This window comes from Sebastes fasciatus, chromosome 20 (genome assembly GCF_043250625.1).
Source record: "Sebastes fasciatus isolate fSebFas1 chromosome 20, fSebFas1.pri, whole genome shotgun sequence".
In the NCBI taxonomy this organism is placed as follows: domain Eukaryota; kingdom Metazoa; phylum Chordata; class Actinopteri; order Perciformes; family Sebastidae; genus Sebastes; species Sebastes fasciatus.
Genome location: NC_133814.1, coordinates 15,879,708 through 15,900,645, shown reverse-complemented (window position 1 = coordinate 15,900,645; position 20,938 = coordinate 15,879,708). Strand labels below are relative to the sequence as shown.

The 20,938-nt window shown below is 40.4% G+C and overlaps 1 protein-coding gene across 1 annotated transcript; it reads left to right on the top strand.

Moving 5' to 3' along the window:
* The first annotated feature begins 192 nt into the window (after positions 1 to 192).
* Positions 193 to 20,738, top strand: nhlrc2 (NHL repeat containing 2). The gene is made up of 12 exons (XM_074619169.1): positions 193 to 389; positions 2,729 to 2,881; positions 6,563 to 6,612; positions 7,437 to 7,842; positions 8,798 to 8,919; positions 9,005 to 9,134; positions 12,080 to 12,173; positions 12,324 to 12,555; positions 14,855 to 14,977; positions 15,135 to 15,344; positions 15,510 to 15,723; positions 18,637 to 20,738. Exons 1-12 carry the CDS (start codon positions 227 to 229, stop codon positions 18,897 to 18,899), a joined length of 2,160 nt encoding a protein of 719 aa, XP_074475270.1. The 5' UTR covers positions 193 to 226; the 3' UTR covers positions 18,900 to 20,738.
* The last annotated feature ends 200 nt before the right edge of the window (positions 20,739 to 20,938 follow it).

The window sequence follows — 20,938 nt, the reverse complement described above, 5'->3', positions numbered from 1 at the left end:
GCCGCTCATTCGACACAATTCATAAGACTTATTTAATCATTCGAGCTAAATATCATTTTTTTTTAAATTAAAAAGTATTAATAATGATAATTTATTCAGTTAAAGGCAAAATATTTTCAGAAAAAAAATATTCTGGTGATTCTTTTTTTTTTTTTTTTTGTTACTGTGTCGAAACTACTGATCTGAATCGACACGGGCTGGTTGGTTGTTGTCGTTGGAGACAAACATGGCATCCCAGAGCAGCCTCACCACTTTGTTTCCTCTCCAAAGTGAGCTGGATTGCGCCCTAGATGAGGCTACGACACAACAAGAGAAGGAACAACTTGTCAACGAGTATTTGAAGAAACTAGACGAAGCAGAGGATCTGAAGATACCCGATTTCCAGACAGGTTAGACCCATGTTACACAGCTCTCTCTCTACATAGCAGCAGCTCTACAGTTTGACTTGCTGACATGTCATGACATGTTCATACAGTATCTTATTTCCCTCTCTTGGTATTTAAATACGGTTTTAACATAGCCTTTTAACTACAAGTTGTTTTGTAAGTTAGCTAGCTATCTTAACTGTGGATATAATAGTTTGTAGCAGTCAGTTTCATCCTGTCCAAGCTATGCTTTCTTCACTTCCTTCAAGTTTGTGTTGTTTTGTAATGAGTATGGCATAATCAGGAAGCCATGATCTGCTTTGTATGTGTCCTCCTCAACACACTCCTATATTACTGTTACTGCTGTATGTGTTTTCTGTGCTGCTGTCCCTTTTCCCTCTCCAGTAGCTCTGCCCAGGTGTGCTGCACTCCTCAAGGAGGTTGGGAAGGAAGTGCTTAAAAGCTCCTGTGCCAGCAGCAGAAGAGGAGAGGCTTCTGGTGTGGGGGAAGGCTGGTTATGTTCCCTCTCAATTTAGGACTTGCTATTTTGTCTTTTTTTCATATATTCTTGTTAATAAATCCTATGGATTTTGAGAGTTTCAAGGATGTCTTCTTTGTTTGGTTTGGGTCAGTGTTAGAGTGTTGTTTGCCCCAATAGGGCTGCCCAAGGATGGGGCGTAACAAATGGACCCATTTGCAGCAGTCTCCACACCAGAAGCCTCTCTCTTCTGCTGCTGGCACTTCCTTCCCAACCTTGTTGAGCGAGCAAATGCAGCACACCTGGGCATCTCCTTGAGGAGTGCAGCACACCTGGGCACCTCCTTGAGGAATGCAGCACACCTGGGCATCTCCTTGAGGAGTGCAGCACACCTGGGCACCTCCTTGAGGAATGCAGCACACCTGGGCATCTCCTTGAGGAGTGCAGCACACCTGGGCAGAGCTACTGGAGAGGGAAAAGGGACAGCAGCACAGAAAACACATACAGCTGTAACAATTACCTTCATGCTTCTGCCAATATATTTAAATAAATGCTTCTGGTGTAAACACTAGAGTTGGGTCCTCTGTTGAGGTATGCAGCATGTTGGCAATATCTCAACGCACCAGTAGGTGGAGATCTACAGTAGAACATCAAGAATAAACATGGATGTATTGGATCTTAAAACTGGACCCTCAAACAATCCCTCATGGCAATTTTTTAAACCAAATAACAGACACAAGTTTAAAATGTTTCTCTCTATATAATATATCTCTTATATTGTTTTTGGGATGTATAGTTTTGGGGTTATCCCTGGCTCAACATGAGGATACCTGACAGAAAAGGTGTTGCTTACCTGGATTAGAGAAAGTGTGTTGAAAATTAAATTAATAAAATGAATTCAACAGGCGGTCAAAAACACTTGTCTGTTAATATCATTTTCTTTTTATCACTATAACTGTGTACTTGACCCATTCATTATAGTATTTTGCATACCCAATTCCTTCCCCTTTACATAGTCAAAGAGACATTTTAAGATATACAATTTCTAACAATACGTTCATTTCCCTTGACGCCATAATCTCCTCCTCACGTAGACCTTAAATGAATACCTGTTCAGCTTTAGACCACACAAATAAGAAAGGATTTGTGCAACACATTAAACCATTTTGGGTACCAGACAAGACCTGTAATCATTCTCTTTTTCAACAAATAAAATGTTGAAACTCTGAAATCAGGAGAGCTATTTCTTCTTTCTCATACTTGATCTGTGCTTGCATCATTCTTAAAGCTGGAAAAAAATGAATGAGGGATCATGTTTTTAAAAAAAAAATGATTCAACCTTTATTTAACCAGGTCAAGTGCTACTGAGATTAAGAGCCATTCTTTCTAATGAGACATTGCAAAGCTATGCAGCAGCATAAGTACAACAAAGACCTTCAAACAGGCTTAAAAAGTTTATGTGGAGGCCGGGTAGAGTATTATTTCCAAGTATTTCAGGCTGCATTTTGAGGCTCAATATGCTGTAAAATATAAAAGCAAATGTATTAATTAATTAATCAAGTGCATGTGAGTCAAGTGTGACAAATGTCAAGTGTGACAAATGTTATCAGACACAATCTAGAGTGCAAGTGAGGTAAAAACTGCAATTTATCAAACACAATCTAGATCTAAAGAAATTAATTTATGGCATTAATAACCACAAAACACCATCACAAGTCATTGCTTTGATCCATCAACTCTTTTTTTCTCCATATGACATAAAGGCAGTCAGACCAGACAGATACACCCGTGCAGTGATGGGCACTCTAAAGCGTTTTGGCTGCGCTGTGACTAAACATAATTAATAAGATGACAGCATCATTTTCCACTCTGTGATTTGCTCCAGGCTTGGAATGGCTGAACACGGAGGGGCCTCTGTCTTTGAACAAGGAGCTGGCTGGGAAAGTGGTGGTGCTGGACTTCTTTACTTACTGCTGCATCAACTGCATACACATCCTGCCTGACCTGCACCAGCTAGAGGAGAAGCACTCTGCCAAAGGTACGGACTTACACTGGTTTCGAAGCTGCGGTCGACATGGGTGTCTTGAGAGATGGCGGTGTAGGAGAGTATTTACAATGAAAAAAAAATCCCATTTTACATCGGAATAAACCTTTTATGATGGAATATAGGTCAATCCTCCCCAAAGTAGACTACTCATTAGCCTCCCACTATTAACATGAAGCAGAAGCGAAGGCCACAATGAATGACGTGTCGATGAATATATGAGTTAGATTATGATAATGAGAGATGATTTCATATTCATGCGAAGTCTGTTGTTGCAAAGCACCTTGGAAAGCTCAATTGGTCAGATTGATCGAAGCCATTTGGCAGAAGAGAAAACTGGGGTTTGCCTTCTGTTTATTCGGGTTTTAATCTCTCACATGCTCAGTCGTGCACATTTTTTAAAAGCAATTTTACCACATAGCTATAGAAATGAGCTTACCAAAACACGTTTTTTTGTTTTGTTCAAACTGAAGACGTAGATGTTTGAAAATGGGTCACAAAGACATACAGTAGTTTCATAAAGGCTCCCTAATTTTATAAAACAGTTGGGCACTGTAGTCTGTAGCAAACGTTACTCAAACAGGAGTGAATAGCGTATTTGTTGAGGACTATTTTCAGCCATAGATTAATAGACATTTGGTGCTCGAGGGAATATCTACGACACCATGGCAGTGTGTGTGACTAAAAATAGACTACAGTATCCATGTTCAAGGTAATGCATACATGCCAATCAGTGCAATGGCGGGGTGTGTCTCATCGATGTGTTTTTTAAAGGTATAAAGCTTTTTGTGGCTCCAAAGGGACATGCATGAAATCTGATAACAACTGTCAACAAATGTCACTTGAGGGTGAAGACTAAGAGTTTTAAAAATGAAACCAATCCGGAGTTAGAAAGAAGTGACTACCAGACTGCTCCTTATCTCGGCTTGAGGCTGGCAGCTATAGCTAGCGGCCTCAGATTAACTGTGCCCAGTGTCTGTAAACAAAGGAATGATTGGTCCCTGTCCAGCACTTGTTAAACCATAGCTATAGTTAGCTGTGAGCCAATTTAAAAAAAAGAAGCTGGAGCGAGTAGCATTCATTTACTCTGCATGTTGAATTTGTGGAAGATTAAAGGTGCTAAATGCAAGATTGGCAGCTAACGGCGCTAACAGCTAAAATAACTACAACAATGCTGACAATGATAACAGTGTTTACCTGGGGGGAACTGGAGGGTGGGTGCTACGCTCACGTGCACTAACATGCATTAAACGCATGGATGTGTAAAGAGAACTGGATACAGCGTTGTAGAAGAGCTCCCGTTCATTCCTATGAGATTTGCTCAGTGGCGCATGAAGCCAAAATGGCTCGACCGGCGAGTGATAAAGTACCCGGATCATCCGGCGATTATCCGCATCCATTGGGCCCGTAGAGCAGGCGCAGTAGCGTTTCCTTTAACTCCGCCTCCCGGCCCTCGCTCCAGCCCACGGTCTGGATCTCATTCACATGAATGGAGGAAGGAAAATAACTCTGGATACAGCTATTAGTGCATTTTACAACTTTTAGGACCTAATGATTTAAATAAGGGATATTCAAGTGTTCATACTGGGAAGTTGATTTACCTAAAAAAAATATTTATCCACTGAGTTACGGACGTCTCTTTCCCAATGTAAGTCTATGGGGAAAAAGCCTTTTTGGTCCCAATGGCATCACATGACGGATACAGAAGTTGTAATACCACCGTTTGGCCGCTACGCAAATTTGCATCAAAGCCCGACGCACTTCCTGTGGGGTTGATTAAAAAGGCACAGGCGGCTGGCCCGGCTATGTAAACAAAGCACAGAAAAACTGGGATTACAACACACACACAGACGGAGAGCGATTTCTTTCTCTGCTCAGGTAGACATTCCTCCTCTATATCTTTATAGTTGTTTGACGCTATATTAATGCTCTGGACATCGTATAGTGCACCTTTAAAGTACATAAAGCAGGTAAGACAAAATACTGATTAGGAATTATTATAAGTTTCAGTCATGTGACATTCCTCTCCTGCCAAATTATTAAAAATTGAATACTAAAAAGCAGCATTGGCCTGACAGACAGACTTCTTTTAATGTATTCCTTCAGATGTACAGGGGGCAGCAGCCTAGCTGGCCTCACTGAGGAAACACTATTCCATCGGTATCTTATTATGTGTCATGCTGCATCACGGGAACATGTGTAAGTTCACTGGGGCAGAGACGCTGTAGTACATCAACTTGACTTCTGGAGCATGAGGGCCCTTATCTCAGCTGTGAAGAGACAGTAACTAAAAATATGTCCGAGCTGCAGTACATGGCCCATAATTGTACCCTCCTGTAGTTCACTGTATGGCTCTTTATATAGCCGCTCCATGTAAAGCATAATCCCATCCGACTGACTGACTGTCGTCCTGCTGGGATCATCTGAGGAAGCCGTGCAGCTCGGAAATTCAATCGTGAGTGCAGGGCGGGAACACGGAGCGCACGCACTGCAGTCAGTTGCCACGGTACATTATCGTACACTCGCCTTATCTTTGGCTCTGCTATGGGTACATTCTGTTTGCTGCTCTGGTCAGTGAGGTGTGGGAGCCACCCTGTCCAGTCACTCCCACAGTCCTCCCTCCCCCCAAACCCACCCATCGTCACTGCAATCTGTGCTGCTACTATACTGCTTGGCAGAGGCCACGGGTGATGAAATCCACTGCAGATGGTGCGAGTTTGAAGGTCTGGAATTGTGTGCTTTTACGTCTGTTGAGGGCGGCTCAATGATGTGAGTTAATGTAAAAGAAATGTCCAATTGAGTCCATTTATGGAGGACTGTACGGAGGGCTTTTGTTTGCTTTATTGTCATTGGAAGTGGCCTGTGGCGTTGTGCAAAAAAAAAAAGGCATAAAAACGAAATTGAAATATAAAAGCTTTGCCTGTTTTGTGTGACAAACAAACAAAAAAGTGCTTCAATAGAGTCCCACACTGATAAGGAAACAGGAAGGAAACTTATCGCGATATCTGTTATGTAAGACCAACCTCTGTGCAAATTTTAGTAACAAAAAAGGAGCGTTCAAAAGAGCAACAAGCCATTCAGTTACATAACATCCGTCTTCATGATCGTCCTTGTCAAAAGCCACAAATTCTAACCATTCGCTCCCATTGTCTGTTCAATAAGGATAGTGTCAGTAGTCTTTTGATTCATTCTGAGAAATAATCAAGATAGACACCTAACGTCTCAAGGCGCTCAAACATTTCTAGGAACCTCACTGAGATCTACGCTGCATTATGCTGGAGGCTCTACTAGCTGGGAAACAAAGCAAGACAGTTGAGGTTTTTGGTTGAATAATCACATCCGTTCTCCTCCTCCTCCCCAATTCTCTTTATCATACGCATATTGTGATGTTTGTGTGCTTGTTATTGATCACAGATGGTTGACACATTGATTTAGAGGAACGATTTTACAGAGATAATCACGGGATTCCTAGGAGGACACGTGTTTTATACTTCTATCTTTTAGTTACTGTCACGCAGACACAAAGTGAAACATTTTGCGAGGGAATAAAGCTCAAAAATATGTTCAGAAAATCTGGAAACGACCGGTTTTGGTTGTGAGCTGGTCAAACCTCTTACTGTACTGTTATGTTTGGCTGTTTAATTTTTGTCTTTATCTGTTTAATCTCCCTCTCAGATGGATTGGTTGTTGTTGGTGTGCACTCAGCTAAATTCCCCAATGAAAAGGTAAGTGTTTTCATTGTTTTGCATCTTTTTTTTTTCAGTTGGCCGGTCTGTTTGTGAGTTCTTTCTGCATTTTTATAACTACAAAGCATCAACAAATATGTGTCATTTTGATAGGGCTGCCCCCTCTTAGTCGATTAGTCAACTAATCCATCATTTTGGTCTTAGTCGACTAAGTTTTCTTCAGTCAATTAGTCATTTTTTTAATGCTTTTTTCATGCTGAATGACTTATTTTTTTAAAAAAAACGTATGAGCACAACTCTGGTAAACACAAGATTAAAAGTGGTGCTTTTGTGTGATTCTTTCTGGAGAAACTCAGTTTTTCGATTAAATCAAAGAATCAATTAGTCGACAAAATTGTGATTGTTAATCGACTAAGAATTTCTTTGGTCAAGGAAAGCCCTAAATTTTGAGTATGATGGAAGACAGCATGAACCACTCTTTCCCCAAGCAAGAAATCAAAGCATCAATCTGTAATGTCACACAATATCTATTAGAAGTATCATATCTAAAATGATTTTTGTTATCGGTTTAAGACCAGACAACATGCTCAGATTTTCAGAAAATCCTCCTGATACTGTCAATCTCTCTTTTCTCTTTTATCCTTGATGAAGCTGTTTGATGCTTTCTTTCACGCATGATAGTGTCGACTTTCAGTTTTGGACTTTTGGTCAGGTAAAACAAGCACTTAGAAGATGTCACCTTGGGCTCTTGGAAATTAGAGTCGATAATGAAAATAATTTATGAATGAATAGCTCTTACATTCAGCAAACAGATTCACAGCTCTTCGCTCATTTGTCTATGCTCGTCTCCAACCTTTTGTAAGGTCCTGGACAACGTCCGCAGCGCCGTTCTACGCTACGACATCTGCCACCCAGTGGTGAACGACAGCGAGGCGCAACTCTGGCACGAACTGGAGGTGTCCTGCTGGCCCACGCTGGTCTTGTTGGGCCCACGCGGCAACCTGCTCTTCTCCCTAGTGGGCGAAGGCCAGAGGGACCGGCTGATGCTTTTTACCGACAGTGCCCTCCGTCACTACGGGGAGCAGGGTCTGCTGAAGACACACACGGTGGGGATCAAGCTGTACCGAGACTCGCTGCCACCCAGCGTCCTGTCTTTTCCTGGCAAGGTGGCCGTGGACAGCAGCAAGAAGAGACTGGCCATAGCAGACACTGGGCATCACCGAGTTCTGGTTGTGTCCTCCACTGGACAGCTCTTACATGCCATAGGAGGTAAGAAAGGAGGAAACAGGATGGAGATATGCAGTATATTGATGTGGATATTTAAAGAATTAAATACTGAAATGTGCATTGAATATGCACTTTGAAAGAAAGGACATCTTTCTTTCTGTTATATGTGAGTTGTGGATACAACTAAAGTATTGTTTTTGCTTTCTGATAGTTCGAAAAAAAATGATATTTAAGCATCATTGATATTTTTAAAGCACTCACATGCCTCAACAACCCTCAGAGGAGCTACATTGGTAGACTGTTTTGTCCCCAGACCAACAGAGAGGTTGGCAACAGCAGGGACCAGTACACACTGGGAACTGGCACTGACCTAAGTGTGGACAAAATGAGGAGGAAAAAAATGCAGGATTTGTATTATTTTCCACTCGTCCCTATTCACACACAGTATGAGAAATTATAACATTTGCGTAAGAAGTTCAAAAGCGTCATCTTACATGCAGGATAAGCACATTAGATTAAAAATACATCAGTCACAAATTTAAATCATCCACATACAGAAATGCAAGGCCACTCATGCTCAACCTTTTAAATGGAAAAGTATGCCTGCACAAATCCTTCCTATTAGTAATAATAAAATCGTCCGTCATGTCTTTTTTTTCTACCAAATGTTCAAGCAGGGAAGATTAAAAATGCTGAAATCCAACTCTTGTGTTAACTGATAGATAAGTGTGTTTTTAAAGTGGAATATGTGAGGAACAATTAAAACTGCTGTTGCTTAGTAACCGTTCAATGTCAAAAGCTTTATGAGGGACGTAGCACCACAGATACGTGTTAAATATCTGAACATGCTGAGTCTGAAGATGCACAAATTTCCCCCCGAAGCTCTCTAGGGCTGCAACTAAAGATTATTTTCATGTTGTTTATTCTGTCTAGAAACATAAACAATAGCCAACTGATCTGTCTGATGATGTTCACTGGATTATCTCTTCTGTCCCAGGACCTAAAAGTGGGAGACAGGATGGCGACTTGTCCGAAGCGTCCTTTAACTCCCCTCAGGGTGTGGCCATTAAAGGGGACGCCGTATACGTGGCCGACACAGAAAACCACCTGATCCGAAAGGTAGCGCTCCAAAACGATCTCTTTAAATAACTGCATGTGATGTCACTGGATGTTTATCTGTACCTTTATCTTGTCCGTGTTTCAGATTGACCTGTCGGAGGGACGAGTCAGCACTCTCGCTGGAATCGGAGCTCAAGGCACGGACAAAGAGGGCGGCCTCATGGGACCTCAGCAGCCCATCAGCTCTCCTTGGGATGTGACCCTGGGCACCGCCGGTGAGTGTTGCGGCGCGCTCAGACTGGAACTTGAAGGGCAACATTTCCCATTTTATTGTGTTCCTACCCTGCTCTCATCACCTGTTGTTTTCTCCCAGCATGCTGCTATACAATCAGTGAGAGAGAGGTCAGTCCAACCCTCTGGTCTCGGATATTTTTCACAGATCAGTTAGACTGAGGTGAAGGTGAAGGAGGGGAGGTCTATTAACAACAGGAAGTGATTACGTCTCGCTCGCTTAGAAAAGGACTGGGGTGTGAATTCTGGTGTGGTCACACCTTTAGTTTGCAACTTGCCTATTTAGCACATAATTAGAATGCACAGAAAAACCCACACGGATACTTTTCAATATGTTCTCAAGCAAAACAAAATGACATCGCATACACAAAATATTACAGCTTCCAAGCTTTACACGATCCGCCTTCAAAACCGCTCTTCTGGTTGAAGCGGAGGCCACGATAGAAACTCAGTAAACCTCTTTGCCAAAATCCCTCGTTTTAGTTCCACTGAATCATTTTGAGGAACAAAATCAAAGATAAGTTGAAACTATGCAAGTCACCAAACCGCTGTGAAGTACCTGACAAGGTCTTTCATATTCTCACAAAGTAATCTAAGACCTCCACTTTAAAATCAAAGCTCAGCCCCTCTAAATGCTTTGCTTTTATTATTTTGCCTTGGGCATTCAGAGTTTCTTTATCATTAATATTTTTTTTTATATTTATTCACACAGTCGCACCTTTTTTCATCAAAGCAGAAAGCTTTTTTAACTCAGCTTGTTGAATCTCTCAGCCCCTTTTGTCTCTAAGTGTTGGCGTGTTGCCATCAGGCCTTGTTATCTCTGACCATTCAGATTCAGGATCAGTCGGCAAAGAAGTGTCGTCATACCTGATGCCATACCAATAAATACACCTTTCAGTCGGTATAGAGCTGTATGTTGTTGCTTAATTTGGCAGAATTGTTTTGCTCTCCGAGGTAGTTGTAATTGAGTATTTCCATTTTCTGCTACTTTATACTTCTGCTCCACTACATCTAAGAGGTAAATATTGCACTTAATTTAATCCACTACATTTATGACAGCTGTTACTTTTCAGATTACAGTGAAAACCATGGATCTCCTACTTCTTCAGCTAAATAAACCAGTTAAAAAGCCTCTTGGATCAGCTGGAAAATGCATCGTCACAAAGCTGGAAGCAGGGCTGTTTTTCTGAGCTCATGATGATCTTATAGAAGAATATCATGCATTGCAGTAGATTAAACTACCCAACGGTATATAAAGGAGTTAAAAACATCTACAGCAGTAAAATGCAACATACACATTAATGCAGCAGTAATATTAATCCAGAAACATCATATATATATTATAGGCAAACCTTGACAGGGACCATTTTACTGCACGATCGATACTTTTACTTGTGGTACATTTTGCTGATAATACTTGCATACTTAAGTAAGGTTTTGAATGCAGGACTTTTGCTTGTAGTGGAGTATTTTCACAATGTGGTATTAGTACTTTTACTGCAGTAGAGGATCTGAATACTTTATTCCACCACTACAAGTCTATTATGCTCAGCTTTAGTCTTATTTATGTTTTGGTCATTAAGTTGAATATTATTTAAAAATGTGTATTTCCTCACTTTAGGAGCATACTACAAGTCCTTATTAGCGAGTTCTTTTTTTGTTAAAAAATGCAGTTTTGAAATGTAAAAAATGAATGACTTTATTAGCAATTAACACCACCGAATTTTTCCATTTTAGAAATACGTCAAAAATAAGGTATTTTAAAATTCTGAAGGATTTCAAGCAAACATTTACATAATGTCATCCGGTTTTCTTGCAACTTTCTTGCCTCAGGTCGATATTTGTTTACTATAAGGCGTCTCCTTCAAGTCCAAAGGGCGTTATAAGAGCTGACCGTTGTAGTTTAAAGTCATATGTAAGCATGTGTTGTGACTGTCCTTGTGACCTTGTTGTGTACTTACTTAAATCAAACAAAAGAGGAATGCGTACGACTGGACAGAGTTGTTTATTCTGCCTGTGGCGTGTTCTGTACTCATCAACAGTCAGTTAACATTTTAGAGGTATATGGGCGTTTGAATTATTCATCAGTCATGAGAATTGAAAGAATTAATTCTCGACATTTTAGAGCCATAAGCGCAAATTATTTTCTCATCGCACACACAGCCTGTAAGCATGAGGTAATCAGTCAGAGTCACGTTTTCTGCACAGCTTGATAGATGACACAACAACCTGCTGGTTTTGCACATCACCACATGTGATATCAGACCTTTTAACTCCACTAGCGCTGTCCTCTGAGAGCACATCTGAAAAAACACTCATTGCATATTCATGATTTATCCATCATGTGTATGAATAATTAAACTGACCAAATCAAGAGGATCCTGCACCTTTTTGAACTGGAGAGCACTACACTGACTGGTGATGCTGTGAGTCAGTCAGGTGCCGGTGTTGTCAGAGACCAGAGAGGTCTGAGCTCTGTGCTGCTGCATTTAAAACACAACTGAGATGTCTGTAAAGGTTGTGTATTTATCATGGTGACAGTATTGTCTCTGCTGAGTGCATCTGAGGCAGCATATGGTCTTTGTCAGACGGGCGGCCGTCACTTAAACCTGCATAGCTGCAATTCTCCGACTCATTTCTGGCACTCAGCCTTCACTAAACAATCAGTAGAGGTATTTCTTTGTAATAATCTAAAAATAACGGATACATTTATTCATCTATTATCTATCAATCTATTTATATAGCTTAAAGTAAACATCCCAAACACATCCAAAAGGACTTTTCACCTTTTAGGACAAATATTATAGCACCACTTCTGGATGATATTGAGGGTGACTTGGTAGACAGCCAAAAGCAGTGACACAAGTTTCCTGATTCTCAACTCAAAGAGTGTGTTTTTGTGTGTGTGTGTTTTCATTCGTATGTGTAGGCGGCGTTGACGATAACGTGCTGTGGATAGCCATGGCAGGGACCCACCAGATCTGGGCTTTGTTCCTAGCGGATGGGAAGCTGCCCAAAGGAAGGTGAGAGACTGGTACATGACCACCACGGCCACTTGGCAGCAGCCTCCCTTCTAAGCCACTAATAACTCTTAAAGAACTAAAAGCAAATCAAAACAAATGAGCTCTACATGATCAAGCAATGTATTGATTCTATTTTACGTCGTAAAACAGTGAGTCCAAGGCGGGGACGTGCGTGCGATGGGCGGGCAGCGGCAGCGAGGAGAACCGAAACAACTCCTACCCCCACAGGGCTGGCTTTGCTCAACCTTCAGGCCTGGCTTCAGCCCCAGAGGAGCCCTGGGGCTGCCTGTACGTGGCCGATAGCGAAAGCAGCACCGTCCGCACGCTGGCACTGAAGGACGGGGCCGTCAAGCTGCTGGTCGGCGGAGAGAGGGACCCCCTGGTGGGTGTGCAACAGTTGATGGATGAATGAATTTATAACTGGATGAATGGATTTCTTAACACAACTTTTTTCTTTCTATTACTAGATACCTTTAAGTTTATTTCATTACATTATTATGGTGGTTTATAACAATTAGTTTTACCACAGAGAACAAGTACTAAGTGGCTTTAATGAAGTTTCCTTCTTTGGTTAATTTAACGTCCATACATTCTCTTATACTTAGGGTTATTTTTGTCCATTTTAGTGTTCCTGTAAAAGGAGAATTTATGATCTAATAATATTTAATACAATGCAGTAAACAGCAGTTTGAACAGAAGGTAAGAAATCAAAAGCAGACTGCAAGAATGGAATAACCTCTCAAGGATAACATGTCCAGTACCTGGCCCTGCCCCCATCCATCCACAGCAAACACACACACTGTAAAACCTGCACATTGATCCACTACATGTCCAGCCAGAGAAACGTCTCAGACAATTAAGAAGAAACATGTTGCCCGAAGGTTTGGAGCAGCACTCCGAGGCAATCACAAGGTTTCAAGGCCATTTCTCTATAGATAGAAAATATTGATTTAAAAAAAAAGATAAATAAACACAGCTACTCTTGTTTGTGGCTGAAACAAAGCTTCAATACAATTTTTGGTAGTACTTTTGCGTCCTCACAGCCGTTCCGCTGTAGTTTTTTTTTTTTTTTATCTTGCCACACTGGTGTATTTTTGGAAAGTCCCAAGAGCGCTAAAGCTGGTAGTCACCCATGAGAGCGGGGAGTAATTAACTGGAGAGTCATATACAGTTTATTCAACATGGCAGTGAGTCAGCAACAACCATTGATATATATATATATATATATATATATATATATATATATAGTCTGCTGTCCATAGATATTCAAGCTATTTAATTAAGACAATGGGACAAAATACCTGGAACAGGATTAAAGCTGTTACAAGTTAGATGAGAAGATCGATATTACTCTCAGAAATGAGAGTAATATCGATCTTCTCATCAAACTGTCAGCAAGAACAACAAGGGTATTTCCCAATATGTTGAACTGTTCATTTATATTTCAATTCAATTTATTTATTTTTCTGTGTTAAAGCCTAAGCTTTTAAAAATACCTGTATTTCTTTCAAATGAAAAGCTCAAAGTCAGGAACAGTAGGTATCTTATGGGCAAAGTGCTGTGTTTCAGTACTTCTTTTTACCCCATTCTTTTTCTGTCTTTAGTTTGAGCGTTTTCTTCCCACTGCAGAACGTTTTCATATTTCTGCTAACAGCTGCATCACAATCTGAAACAGAGGTCACACTCCTGCAGTGAAGGTGAACGTCTGAGCACAAGTGAACCCGCTGGCTTTTGGAGTGATTGTGCTGGTGCAATAACAGATTTTTCCAAAGATTCAGTTGTCTTTTTTCAGCTGCCTTTATATCATTTTATTAAGATTTTTACACACATACAAAAATAATAAAAAATGAAAATATAAGCCATGTAAAATCCTTATACGCGTAAAGAAAACAAAATACACAAAAGTGCTGAGGTTTAACATATAGTAGGGTAGTTAAATAAACACTGACACTTTTTTTTTTAGATTAACTCTAACTCAACTCTCTTTAGATACTTTTTGTTTATTTTAATTCTTCCCAATTTCTCACAAATTGGTTGTTAATTGGCTGTAATAGTAATTTATCTATTTAGGTCATTTTGGCCTGAAACAATCTGTAGCTCTAAGAACTGTTTTCACTTCATTTGCCTTTCGTCACTTTCAGAAAAAAACAGGAAGAATGTTCTTCTTTGTAATATTTTTAATGCCATTTTATATTAATGTTGTACTTTTCTTCAAAACTTCTCAAGAATGACTCATCTAACTGATTTGAGCACAGTACTAAGGTGATTTAAAGATATTGTTATCTTTCTGGTGTTTCTTACAAGTGTGGTATATTAATTCTCGTCTTACTTATTCTTATATGAATTATTCAGAAACTTTTTAAAATAATGAACCGATGTCGCTTTCATGTTTTTATTTCAAGTGTTCTTCAAATGAACGCTGGTCGTTTACAGTATATGGGAGAGGCTTCGGCTTGGATTTTCAAAAAGAAAGTCCTTTATCTTGATGGTTAAAAAAGCCTCTCTTTATTCTCTATTCCAAAAATGAACATGTTTTAAATTCAGTTAGAGGCGGTTCACAAATTAGATAGGATATTCTGTTCTTTGACCCGCATTGAGCTGAGACATCACATGTTGCAGTTTGGGCATTTGAATGTTTTTTTTTATATCTTTGTTTGATCTCTTTTTTGTCTTTCAACCAGAACCTTTTTGCTTTCGGGGATGTAGACGGCAAAGGAGTGGACGCCAAGCTGCAGCATCCTCTCGGCGTTGCCTGGGCTCCCGAACAAAGCCTGCTCTATGTGGCCGACTCCTACAACCACAAGGTAACTGTTCAAAGAAGTAGCGTGCTCACATTTGTCGTTATAATGGGTTCCTTTAGGTCATTGAGTGGACGCACAAAGCGTGTTTCTCCTTTTGATCTATAAAACATACAAGGAGCATGCAGGACTTTTACCTTTTTGTTTGTGTAATTATGTCCAGATCAAGGTGGTGGATCCAAAGGCAAAGCAGTGTAGCACATTAGCAGGGACCGGTGAAGCTGGAGATACACTGGGCCCTGAATTCAACAAATCCTGCTTCAATGAACCCGGAGGAATCTGTGTCGGCGACGGCGGCAAGCTTATCTATGTGGCCGATACCAACAACCACCAAGTCAAAGTGCTGGACCTGTCCTCCAAGACTGTTTCACTGGTGAGAAAAAGCTCACTTCCAACCTTGAGAAAGCACTATTCATTTTGTCTACGTGTGTGTAATTAATCTATCCTGAAAGCTAGATGAGTTTGAATAAAAGGTTACAAAGAGGGACCATCGCAAGTGTCTCCTTTATCCAAACATTTAAATCTCTCTCCTGTCTAGTTCCCCATCTCCATGGACTGCACAGACTCAGTATTGCCAAAGCCTTCGGGTCCTGCCAAAGCCCCCACCCTGCCTAAATCAGCTGCCAGGAAGGAAATGCCACCGGTGGCGGTGTCGGCAGGCCAGACCCTCGTCATGACGCTCACCCTGTCGCTTCCAGAAGGAACCAAACTCACCGAAGAGGCCCCCAGCTGCTGGGCTCTCTCAGCTGAGGGTGAGACAAAGTTCAATCACTGTTATTGATGTCGTGCATGTAAAATGTTTTTTATTCAGAATTGACCTCATATCCGCGAAAGGCACCTTGACCATTGGCTAAGCCTCACCCTGTTACTGTTGCTACGCCATTGTCGCATGGCACATAATGCAGTTTACAGTGATGAAGGTGACAGATTTAACACTCAAAAATTCAGTAATTTTTTTGGAAACAATGGGTCATTGATTTCCATGAGTTGGTTGCAAACTATCAGCTGACTCATTTTGAAAGATTAAAGGGTTTTCGATACGCATTTTCTAACTTTAACCATTCGAGGTCAATGCCTAACCTTAACCATCTCATAAGAGTTTCCCAAATTGTGGTTTACCTTCTAGACACGACCGAAATAAAGGAGCATCTTTCTTTTTATTTTCCATGAAAGGCTTAGCCCTTATTACAGACAGAACAGTATGATAAGGGAAAATGTAAGACGAGACTATTAACTTATTAACGCTACATGAGCATTACTTCTGTATGTAGTTAGTTAGTTAGCTGGACATGCTAAAGTCTGCAGCTTAGAGCAGAAAAACACACCAATTAATCAATTCCTTACACTTTTACACTCTTGAGTTTTTGTTTTTGTAAAGGCTAAAAAAAAACAAGAATGCAATCTCTTTGAATATGGAGTTCTGGCTTTTGCTACAGCCTTGTGCACAATACCTACATATGTGGAGAAACTCAAAGCTTGACAGACCTGCTGTGCCTGGTTACAGTTGCTAAGCTGTGATTGGACAATCGCTGTTCAGGGGGAGGGGTTTAGCAAACGGCCAAATTGGCTGCTTTTGTGAAATTGCATTTGTCTCTTCAGTTGCCCAAACTCATGCTGTGCGAGTCCTGATTCGTTAATATTTGTATAGGCCATGCTATTGTTTTCAATAAGTTACCAAAGTTTAAATTAATGTCATGCTTTGCTGAAGTTATTTTTCACCTATCAAGGTCAGAGTTGCAACCCAAACTTGCTCTCTACATTTCTAACGACCCTGTTCTGGATGTGAGCCTCTCATCCTCTCCTTCTCAGCTTTATTTTGGTCAGTGATCCATGATTGTGTCAAAAACATAATGGAAGTGAATGATGCTTAACCTTTTTATGTTATTTTCACTGTACAAGAAGCAGATTCTCACTCTGCCGGCCCACGCCTGGAGTTTACAGCGAGCAAATGGAGGGATATTAGATCAGTCTGGGACTCTTTTAAAGCACCAGTGAGGCTTATTTAATGTATGATTTCTACTGCTTGATACTATTCATATCTTAATCAACAGTAGTCTGCCGCTGTGAAGTGATTTGAGATAACACGTTAGTAACGGGTGATTGTCCGTGCATTAGGTTTGGAACAAAAGTGTCTCCATCATTGTGAGCGATGCAGCATGCAGTCAGCGATATCAGCGGGGCTATTTTTAGAACACTTCGATAAGACGACATGCCTTGGTTCACATAATTAGCTACCAGGCTATGTTACGTGATCCTCCCCTGTCCGATTATACCCCAGTCTAGACTTATGCTGATCAGATCAGAGCAGAGGCAGGAATTTTAATGGATCAAGTTGGAAAGTGCTCGGGCGAATTTAAATTGTTTTTTTTCAGTGGCTTTTTAGAAATGGCTACCCTGGGACCTCATGTTAGGCATCAGCTTCATTAATCACCGCCGGCACGGCTTTGACGGTCTCCCTGGCATAATATTTTCTCACAGTCGAAGTTTCCTTTTCGACTTTCATTTCTCATTCAGTGCTCACGTCTCTTTAGATGTGTATTTGTTTCTAAAAATATCCCCAGTGTTTCAGTAAATTCATGTCCTCACCCCTCGCTTTGTGTGATTCAGTGCAGGGTTAGATTGTAGAGGACTCCATTTAGCGGTGCTTATACTAGAGCCAATCTGGTACACGGGGCGCACCTGGTCACGCTCAAACATAAATTTAGAAGCCAGACAGACATTTTCATAAAGACACATCCACCCTTTAAGAATGTGGCACATCAGGGTCAAAACTGAGGATTGATCTTGTTTTATGGCAACGTCAGTCAGTCGGTCCACCACTTGACTGAAATACCTCAACAACTATTTGATGGATTGCCATGAAATTTCGTGAAGACATTCATGGTCCCCAGAGGATGAATCCTAATGACTGTGGTGATCTCTTAAACCTTTCTTCTAGCGCCATCATCAGGTCAACATTTGACTTTGTCCAGTACTTTCAATTTATGTTTGTTTAGTGCTGAACATAGACTATATAAGAGAAGTGGAAGTAGTCACCATGACGTCACCCATTGGTTTTTGGACTGCCGTTTTGTTTTTTTGCAACCAGAAGTGACACGAGAAGGTGGAGCTAAGTACAACCAAATGCTAAATAAGACACTTTTAGGCGACCGAAAAGGTTCTAATTAACTTTCATGAACTGACAACACACTGTGAAAGAGTTAAAGTTGTAAGACGAAAACACGGACAACTCCCAGACCGGACAACGCTGTGGTAGCGACCTGTCAATCACAGGGTAGCCCAGCCCTAAAGCATCCCCTGCTTTATGGTCTATTTGACTCTAAATGGGACCATAATTTACTAAATGAACATCATGCTGTATTGAAGAAGACTTTAAACTAGCAATTGAGACCATAAACTCATGTTTACAATGTTTACTGAGGTAATAAATCAAGTGAGAAGTAGGCTCATTTTCTCATAGAATTCTATACAATCAGACTTCTTTTTGCAACCAGAGGAGTCGCCCCCTGCTGGCTGTTAGAAAGAATGCAAGTTTAAGGCACTTCCGCATTGGCTTCACTTTTCAGACCCAGAGAGAAGACTTCATCTGTTTCTTTATTAGCCGGATTGTATCAGACATTCATTTTGTCCCTTTAACACACTACAAATTTCCTGTTTTTTCACAGGTAACGAATGGCTGCTAGGAAGTCAGGTGGTTACCGGTGACATCGTGGATCTGTCGAAGCCCCTCTCCATCTCAACCAAACTTCCAGCTGTTATAAAGGACTTAAACGGCAATCCAAGTCTCACTCTGGGTGTGTGGGTGTACTACTGTATGGAAGCAGGTAAAGCTTGTATGATGAAAGCAGCCTCCCTCACACAGCCTCTTCAAATAAGTGCCGATCACGGAGAGGAAGAAATCACTGTGGCGCTGGCTCACGCCTTCTAAAACCTCTTAACCTGTCTTAGTCACCAAAAGTTAGAGAATCAAAACTTTTACTTTTCAGCTCAACCCCAGTTCCTGTTTTATTCATAGTTCTGGAAGAAGAAAGACTCACGACCGTCACTTTTGACAAAAATGCAATTCATACAAATCTGATTTTGAGCGGAATTTCATTTCAAACTACCCAGAGAAGCCCCTTCTACCAAACAAAAAAGCATAAGTGCTGTAATACCCTTGACTGTGAGTGACAGCTATTGATAGGAATGCAAACAATTACATCCCCAGGCGTGTTATTATAACACACAACTGCAGCCTCAAAATGTATATCTACATAATGGTATATTTATACAACAAATAGACTGTACTGACGAACTTTAAGAGAACTGTCAGCATTCGTGACGGGGGGTCATGTTTCCACTCAAAACTACCTTCTTATTTATCAAACACTGTCACGGCTGCATAAATGAATGCGGAAAATAAAAGATATTCTATGGATTTAATGAGAAACTTATTATTATGATTATTTAATTGGCAGGTGGTGATGACGGTGTCAGCGGTGGCTCGACAAATAAACAGATTTTCTATCATTTAATGATGTTTTGCGGAGGGTTAAAAATACTCTCACATATAGAAAACAAAGTATCTGATAAGCTTCACGTTTTTGCCCGAACACACCAGACGGATGTGAATTTTATAGACTGGTCTGTTTATAGTTAGATGTTGTGGACAAAATCATTTTCCCCCCACAACTACCAAGAACTAATTAAAATATTAATAGAGCTTATTCTTTTAGTCCCATGAGTAATTACATGGTAGTATTTCTTTTGGAAGGGATATTTAATGGAACTGATTCAGACTCTGAAAAAGAAGTTTTGTTCTGCCGTTTCTCGCATAAGAATTGCTTTTGAATGCTAATATCGAGTTATAAAGAGGAATAAAAGGGCAGAGGTTATCTATGCAGAGTCTCAGCATTAGTACATTAGAAAGTTCAGAGTATTAAATCACATTTTCACTGTTTGAATAATATATTTCCATGTATTTGTGTAGTGCCTTCAGGTGCACTAATCAAGCTTTAATAAACATTTGTTTACACATGTTGCCACCACAGACCGGAGCAGTCTTGAGTTCATAGCTTACAGCTTTGTTCTTTGTATCCGCTCCCTGTATGACTGATTTATAATTTTGATTATAATTATTCACGACACTAAGAGCCCTTTTGATTAAGAACATAAAACATTACTGTTATCTATTCTAAGTTATGAATAAAGTGCCTGTTTTTTGATAAGGGAAGGCAACCAGTGACTGCTGTGTGCTCTGAGGGATATTGGATTAAGTCTCAAATTAAAATCTCTCTAACAAGCATTTACACGCTGCTTCTCTACTCCACAAAGGGAACAAAGTATGAAAGACATGTTTTAATAATAATGTGTTTTGAAATAAAGTGATAATGTATTATTGTCATTTTCCATTATTGGTTTTTATGAGCTGTTGTTAGAAATGGGTCTGAGAGTGATTTGGTTTGGATCACTCGGCCGAAGTGCCTTGCAGAAACGGTTTTACTGTACGAATGGTGTGCATGCGGTGACACTTTGGCTGCATCAAAAGCAATAACAATATATTTCTGTAATGGGAGAAATGTTTTATTCCCACAAGTTATTTATTTCAAATGAACTTAGCTCAGCTTTGTTATCCCTCTGGCATTTATTTAATGAGCAGCAATGAGCTTGAGTGGCTGCTGGTGGGAATTACGTTCCTTGATACTGTTTTCTCACTTGATGTCTTCTTCTCTCTCAATGCTGCACTTTAAGATGCTACAGAGTGAAATAATAAAACATTGTCATCTTGTCTGGTTTGTGTGTGTGTGTGTGTGTGTGTGTGTGTGTGTGTGTGTGTGTGTATGCAGGTTAGATTTCCTTTAAAGACTGTTGCTGCATTTCCATAAAATTTTTTCTCATATTACATATTGCCAGCCTTTAAGAATCAGGTCACTTAGCATAAATAAAATTAATACATTAATGCATTTAAAGACTGCAGCCCCGCTATGT

Bases quoted from the DNA above. Each gene is read 5' to 3' on its own strand.
- nhlrc2 (XM_074619169.1), top strand. From the start codon at position 227: ATGGCATCCCAGAGCAGCCTCACCACTTTGTTTCCTCTCCAAAGTGAG. The intron at 390-2,728 runs GTTAGACCCATG...GATTTGCTCCAG, and splicing joins GATACCCGATTTCCAGACAG to GCTTGGAATGGCTGAACACG. The intron at 9,135-12,079 runs GTGAGTGTTGCG...TCGTATGTGTAG, and splicing joins TGTGACCCTGGGCACCGCCG to GCGGCGTTGACGATAACGTG.